At 54.0% G+C, this 7,507-nt stretch overlaps 2 protein-coding genes across 2 annotated transcripts; one reads left to right on the top strand and one right to left on the bottom strand.

Moving 5' to 3' along the window:
* Positions 1-3,812: 3,812 nt before the first annotated feature.
* Positions 3,813-5,373, top strand: Mb_HLH_9 (uncharacterized protein; the record flags this gene model as incomplete). The annotated part of the gene is made up of 2 exons (XM_001742551.1): positions 3,813-4,990; positions 5,163-5,373. The coding sequence occupies 2 exons, from the start codon at positions 3,813-3,815 to the stop codon at positions 5,371-5,373; spliced, it is 1,389 nt and encodes a 462-aa protein (XP_001742603.1).
* Positions 5,374-6,273: 900 nt separating this feature from the next.
* MONBRDRAFT_4902 (uncharacterized protein) lies at positions 6,274-7,507 on the bottom strand (the record flags this gene model as incomplete). Its single annotated transcript, XM_001742094.1, has 2 exons — positions 6,274-7,271; positions 7,372-7,507. The coding sequence occupies 2 exons, from the start codon at positions 7,505-7,507 to the stop codon at positions 6,274-6,276; spliced, it is 1,134 nt and encodes a 377-aa protein (XP_001742146.1).

Raw genomic sequence — 7,507 nt, 5'->3', positions numbered from 1 at the left:
AAATTTGGGGGGGGGGGGGAGGGGAAGGGGACGTTGGGATGAGGAACACAGACGCCAGTATTGATGTCCCCTTGATGTTCAAATACCGGGGGCTGATGCCTTGGTGCAGCAATCAAGGGCACCGACCTCAAGAAGTTTAGTGGCATCCTCGGGCGAGAGATTCATTTCAGCCACGAGCTCCTCGTTGAGGTCGACCAGGACGGCACCGTTGATGTCATTCTCTGTGACACGATCGATGAGCCGCGAGCACCCATGAGGAGTGCGGCAGCTGAGCGGATGCATCCCACTTGTGCAGAGCACCCATCAACCAACCGTGAAAAGCCTCAATGACGGCTTCGCTGACATCAAGGACCTTGAGGTAGGCCACGACGTTTTCCAGATCCCATTCTTCGACCTCTACCAGGGTGTTAGGGAAGCGTGATGATGAGAGCCCGAGGTTCAGCAATTGTGCCCGAGGGCAGGCGACAAAGAATGCCGGCTGAACGCAATGGAGGAAACACACTCGCCAAGAAAGAGAGGGGGCCAGGGAGAGAGGGAGATAGGAAGGGAGAGCGAGAGAGAGAGAGAGAAAGAGAGAGAGAGCGAGAGAGAGAGAGAGAGAGCGAGAGACGGAGAGAGAGAGAGCGAGAGCAAGCGGAAAACAGTGGGGTCTTGGCGACAGATGATCAGACCTTGGCGGGAGTAGGAAACACTCATGATGCCGGCTGTGCAGACACTTGGCTGCCCCGTACTCCTGAAAAGATGATAGAAGCACGCGCATCCAGCACACGGCCAGCGCGACCCATCAGCGGTGAGATATGAGCGCACGATTCATTCAAGCACGGGCCAGGCCAAAACCTGAGCTCAACCAACAACGCCCCCTTGCTTGTAGCCCCTCCTCCCCCGCTCCCGCTCAAGCAAATCTCGGAAGAAAGTAGGCAACTGCTGTCCCCCCTGCCCTTCTCGGGGCATGCAACCCACTGGCATGCACAAGGCAAAGCCCGATTGCGACTCACGCTCTCACGAAGGACAAGCACGAAGGACAAGACACAAGACACGGCCGCGGACCAGCACAGTCTTCGCCTTGTGCGATCAAGAGAAAGAAAGAAAGAAAGAATAACAGAGTGAAAGACGAAGAACTCTCTCTCTCTTCTTCTCTCTTCTCTTTGTTCACAGTTGCTGTTGTGAACAGTTGGAGGTTTCGCTTGCAAGCTGTTTGGTTGGGGGCAGAGGATGACGACGTCTGTGCGGAGACTTGCGGAGACTTGCGGAGACTCGAGAAGACTCACAAAGTTTCATGTTGAATAGGTGTCAAGGTGGTTTTTGGTGGCTGGAATGATTCCAAATTCCAGGGAGATACGCTCATCCTTACCACGCGGTCGCTTTCCGCTGAAGGCGCCCCACTCGTGGTGGTTTGGTGGCGTGCTACGTGTGCGGACGAATCGCGAGCAAGCGATGTTGTAATCGAGGGGCGCATCACCCCCGATTAGGCAATAGCGATGCAATCGCCGGGTTGTTTGGCAACTGTCCGAGCACCTGATTTATGGGTGTTTCCTCATTCTTTCGCCATCCCGTTTGTGGTGGGACTGGGTGATGCGATGTGAAGAACACGCCTTCTTGGAGGCGCCGAGACACCACGCTCATGCTAAAAACATGGCGGTGGACGCGCGCTCGCGCGCACGCGCGCGTACCTGGCAACTGGCTAGCCGTCGTGGGCTCGGCAGATGGTGACCAAACATCATCCGTCTCCAAACGACCCATCAATCACTACTCATCGCTCGTGATACCGGTCCGCCGAAACGAGTTGCTGGAGGAGTGTGCATCGTTGTACGTTTCTCCGGAGGGCTTTCTCGGCAGCAACACTTTGTCATAGAACGCATCACGGGCGCCTGCTCCTTGCGCTCGGCTCATGATACCATCCTCCCTCCACTCACCGCCTTTCTCCATGTCCCACTGACAGGTGGCGCCTCCAGCCGAACCCCCTCCGGCCCTGACCGGTGCACCAATACTGACTCGGGCAGAGAGAGATACGCAGTGTGCCCGCAGGACCTCGGTGATGGTAGGCATCCTTCACCCTCTGAGCAGCACCCTGCTGTCGAGGACGGCGCCCTTGCTTGGAACTCCTCCTCAGCAAAACACAAACAAAAAGAAACAAGAAGAAGAGGGATAAACATATGGCAGTGGGTGAATGGGCGCGTTGGATGGGTGGATGGGCAGGAGGTGGGGGGTCGTGTTTGCTCAGCTGGCAATTCAGAAGTCTGTTTCCGGTTGCCAGCTTATGGGCTTTGAGCGCCTGTCCCCAGCACACTCGCATGCCACTCGTCCCCTCTATCACCACCAGGAATGTCAAGTTGTTCCCAAACTCCTCCACTTTGATCAGGAGTGCCCTTTTGCTACCGTTGCACCCATCCGACTCCACCTTGAACACTGTTCCCGCATTGACATGGCCAACCCCACGATCCCACAAATCCCACAAATCCCACTCTTTCTACCACGTTCTTCAAATCAACTCCTCTCAACTCCTTCCCGCATAACACTTCATTATCATGTGGTTCCCACTCACACGGTCGCACGTTCAAATTGGGTCGCTGACCAAACCAAGCAGGCGCTGTTTTTCGCTCCCCTTTATTGATGTTTCGCAGCAGGATTTCCACCGTTGTCGTGTATGTTCTTCGATACACCCACATGTTTGATCGTTATACCATTCGTTGTGAATAACCAAAACATCACCCCACTTCTCTTCTCCCTCTCTTCTCCTCCTTCTTCTTCTTCTTCTTCTTCGTCTCCTTTGCTCCTCTGCTGCTTCTCCTTCCGTGATTGATGTTTTACACCACCTCCACCACACAGGAAAAAACACCAAGGAAACGTAAAGAGGGACTCAGAGGATCACGCAATCGATTTCCGATTACCCAATAGTTGTATCACAGACACCAGAAGCATCCACCCACTACTACTACTACAACGACCACATGTAGCACTAGCACTTCCCCACCACTACCACCACTTACCACTACCACCACTTACCACTCCCACCGTCGCTGCCGCCGCCGTCAGCTTCGCTTCCTCTCTTGGCGCCCGTCGCGGCCATTTGTCCCTCGTTTCCTGAATTGTGTTGGTCCACAACCCTCATTTTCTCTCGTCGTCGAGTCGTGCCATTCTGTGGCATTCAGTTGAGAACTGCTTTCTCGCGCTGCTCTTGTTCATTGCCACCGCTCGACTTCCTGTGAACACTGCCGTCCCTGCCTGCCACCACCACCACTGCCGCCGCCAACGCCGCTGCCGTTCCCATTCATCATCAGTGTCGATCTCCAACAAAAAGCAACACCACAAAGGATCTCGTGCTTGAGCTCATGTCCGAGAAGAAGAAAGACAGGTACGAACTACATCCCGTTCCGCCCCGCCATTCAGTGCATTCTTTTTGCAGCATGCCACATGCATCCACCCTCGCTCGTTCGAATTTGCCTTGCCTCGTTTTCTTCCTTCCTCCCTCGTCCGGACAAGCCTCTTGACAATCTCTTTGACAATCACATACACGCCTGCATCACCCGCTCTGGCGAGACTTTCAATCCTGGACAAACACATTCCAATAGACCAATCTTGTGTTATCCTCACCCATCCTCACTCGACGACAATCTTGGTCTCACCTCTGTCTGTCTGTCGCGCTCGCTCTCTCCACTGATCCCCCCCCCCTTCCCGCCTTGTAGAGTTTGATCTATGTCTTCTCAAGCTCAAGAATCTTTTCGGGTATTGTTGGCTCAAAGCAGCTCTCGGTCTTTCGAGTGAGCTCCTTTCTTCCCACTTGGCTTTGACGTACTTTTCCAAAGCCTTTCACCATGACGGACATTGTGGGATCCTTGGCTTCCTCTGCCCTGCTCAACTGGGACACCGAAGATGGCCTCAGTCTTGCCCTAGCTCGCGAGGCCGATCATGACAACCACGTCTTTGCCTCCACGCTCTCTGGCAGCTCAGATAGTCGCCTGGCCGACAACACCACTACGCTTCTTGAGCCCACCCTCGTGAACTTGGCAAAGGACCTGCCTTGGGGCAGTGACCTCTTTGATGAGCTGCCAACTACCAGCAACAGCAGCAGCTGCACCACATCAACAAACGCTCAAGCCGACTGGGCTTCCCCCTTTGTTGATGGTCTCTGCTTTCCTTCCTTCAAGATGCCTTCCAATCAAGCGCCCTCAAAGCTGCCCGCCACAATCGACCACGAGAGTCACACGTTGCAACCGAGTCCGCTTGCTGCTACCGCGACCTCAACTTCCTTGGGACACGGTGCCTCACCCGCCTCCACCATCAGCCTGGATCCCGAAGAGGAGAGTGCTGCCCAACCCCCAGCCAAACGCACGTGTCGCACTCGGGCGGCAGACATCTACGCTCCAGGTAGCAACATCACGCCCCACCTGACCAAGCGCGATCTCCCCCCTTCCATTCCCCACGATGGCGATTGGCCTGCCCTTTCCGTGGAACAGCTCTTGGCACAGACTACCTCCAACATGGATCACATCCCTTCCGACGTGCTTCTCTCTCTCCAAGAAGAACTCCAATCGCTGGACAACACAGCTAGTGCTAGCTTGCTTCCCACCCCTGATGCTTGGCCTGCTTTGCCCGCGAGCTCGACAACTCGCACCCCCACCTCCAGTTCAACCAGGCCCACTCACACGTCCCATGACATCCGTACCACAATCCAACCGTGCGTCATGACAGCCGAGGACATTCTGGAGCCCGTGGTACCCGAGTGCCCACCACCCAAACCATATGTCAGTGGACCCATCACCGAAGAGCACGTGGCCACCTACAGTCTGCACCTTTCCTACACAGTTGGCTTTCAAGACGGCGATGACTTTGAGGAGGAGAGCACCGGTCGAGGCAGCAAGAACAGTGCAGCCAACAGCCTCAAAGGTCGACGTGAGCAAGCCGTTATCGACTATTTTAAGATGCCGCGTGGTGCCGATGGCTCGGCTGCCAGCGAGGCTAATCGCCGCATGGTCATGAACATTCTGGAAAGGTATGTTAGCGCAGTCTTGGTCGTAAGGATTGACATGCCTCCAGCACACCACAGAGGGAGGGGGGAAAGGGGGTTCATGTCCCGGATTACATTTTGGGAGCGCCCGTCGCTTTTTCTGCACTGCCTGACTTTTGTTACCACCCCTCTTTTTTTTAATGCTTCTCTTTCTCAGAGCTCGTCGCGAGGATTTGAAACGCTGCTTTGCCCGCCTTGCATCCGTGCTGCCTCAACTGCGTGACAAGCCTGATCCAGCGAAGAAGGACGTGCTGCAGCAGGCCCGTGAGCAAATTGTGCAACTTCAAGCCGTCGAGCAAGAGTACCTTCGTCATCTCAACGAACTTCGTCAGCAGCACCGCACACTCACGCAAGCCATCGCCCACTGAGCCCAAGCAGAGCTCACGATGCGCCATGCCTCGCCGCACCATCTCTCTTTCTTTTTTTTTTCCGTTTTAAACACACCGTTTCGCCCAAGCAGGCGACAATGCTTATATCTGCTCTTTTCTCCGAACCCGATTTTTTTGTTGTACTTGTGTCTTTTCTTGACGTGTATTTTGCCCTGATTTCCCGTTGTGGTTGGATGTGGGGCCCTGGCGCTATTACAACTGATATGAATCAGGTGTTGTCCTGAGAACATACACTGATTGTGTCCTATTGCGTTCGCGTGCCAAGTGTTTTTAACCGATCCTCTTGTGTTGCTTTCTTCCCCCTTTTCTTGTCTTTCTTCTCTCGCTGAGCGGGGTGTTGATACGTTGATACGTTCCTGAAAGCCACTTTGTCTTTTGTGTGCAGCCAGGTGCACAGGCGTCAAGTTTGAATGTGAAATTCGTGTGCGTTGCTGCGTCATGATATATCAGATGATGCCATCTTTGCTTGTGTCTCCGGAAGATGGGGCATGCACGTCGCATGGCCATCCATCGCCAAACGTTATCTTTTGACAATCCTGAAGAATCAACTAACATGTACTGTCAATCGAGCCAAGCTTCATCCACATCCAATGCCCACAACCATTCACACAGTACCACCAAATACCACCAAAGCACACTGCAGCGAGTCGAGGGACGAAGGCATGCAGAGCTACGTACTTAACCCTAGAACCGCCTCACAGAAACTACTCTACACACTGGGCAAGGCATTCTTTATCCAGTGTGTAAAAAGGAAAAAGAAGAGAAAGAAGAGGAAGAAGAAGAAGAAGAAGAAGACGCCGTGTTCTCTCGATTGCACCAACACCAGGTGGTTCGCCAGCCACGTCTCAGACGTTGACCCTTGGCATCCTCGCAGTTGGTTCAGGTCGAGTTGAACTTGCGCAGGGCAACCGAGGAAGTAGCCTGTTGTCGTGATTGAGTACGACGTAGGCGAATAGCGTGCCGCATCGGGCTGGGCTGGTTACCGGTGGCCACAGGTGTCAACATGCTATCAGAGGTTGGAGGAGTTTGTGGAGGAGCAGCGGTGGCCTCAAAGCGTTCAACACGTCGATGGATCATATCGCGCCAGCGGCGATAGGCTGCGTCCAGCATGTCAAAACTTTCATCCGAGCGGCTGTAGACATAGAGCAATTTCTCAGAGAAGGCACGGGGCATCAGCATGTCGGGCATCCGGCGCTTGAGCTGAAAGCCCACGTCGGCATTGATCTTGGGGTTGTAGAATCGGATCTTGTGAATCGGGTTGTTGGCTCGGCCCCTTTCGTCTCGCGAGCCAAAGTCAATGCTGGTAAAGTGCACGAGCAGGTCGCGCTTGCAGTGCTCTTTGTTGGCGTCGGTCGGCAGCAAGGTCAAAATCTCACTCAGAATTTCCTGCTCTGTCTTGGTGCGAAGGTGCTCGTGCCCGAGGTCGGTTGGTACGGCGACCGAGAGGTACAGGCTACGCTGGCGCAGGCGAAAGAGCACATCGCGACTCTCGGCCAACGTGGGGGCGGAGCTGGCTTCAATGGCGTTGAGCAGCCAGTCACCCATGCGAGAAAAGGCCTCAACGTCATCCACAGCCTCGGATAAGCGCGAAGCGTCGCAGTTGAGGAACCCCAACGACATGAAGGGCTCATCAGCGGAGCGTAGGGCATCGCAAATCATCTCCTCAATGCAGTTGACGGTGTGGTGCTGGTAAACAAACTTGTGCAGCCAAGCACGAAGCTTGAAGAGATCAATGAGCTGTAGCGCCATCTTTTCCTCGTAGCAAATTTGATTTTGATTGTCCACGTTGATAATGCGGGAGGAACGAATGATTCGTTGAATGTCACATTGGATAGGAGGAGCTCCCATGGCACAAATACTGTCTCGCACAAAGTAGTCTATACACGTGAATATAAAATGGGGGCGGAGGGTGGGCTTGAGGAAAAAAAAAATCAAATAAAAAATAAAAGGGAATCGAACACTAGAAAAGCCACATACCGAATTTATCAACATCAAGACCGTTGCGCTTGTTGGCAACAATGTCCAAGAGGAAACGCTTGCTTTCGGGGCGACCAACCTCGTGCGCTGGCCAGGCCTTCTCGGGCTTGAGGCCACAGATCATGAGCTTGATCAT

The sequence above is a fragment of the Monosiga brevicollis genome, genomic scaffold (assembly GCF_000002865.3).
Source record: "Monosiga brevicollis MX1 MONBRscaffold_2 genomic scaffold, whole genome shotgun sequence".
NCBI lineage: Eukaryota > Choanoflagellata > Craspedida > Salpingoecidae > Monosiga > Monosiga brevicollis.
Note: the sequence above shows the minus strand (reverse complement) of the source record. Positions and strands in the feature narration are given on the sequence as shown.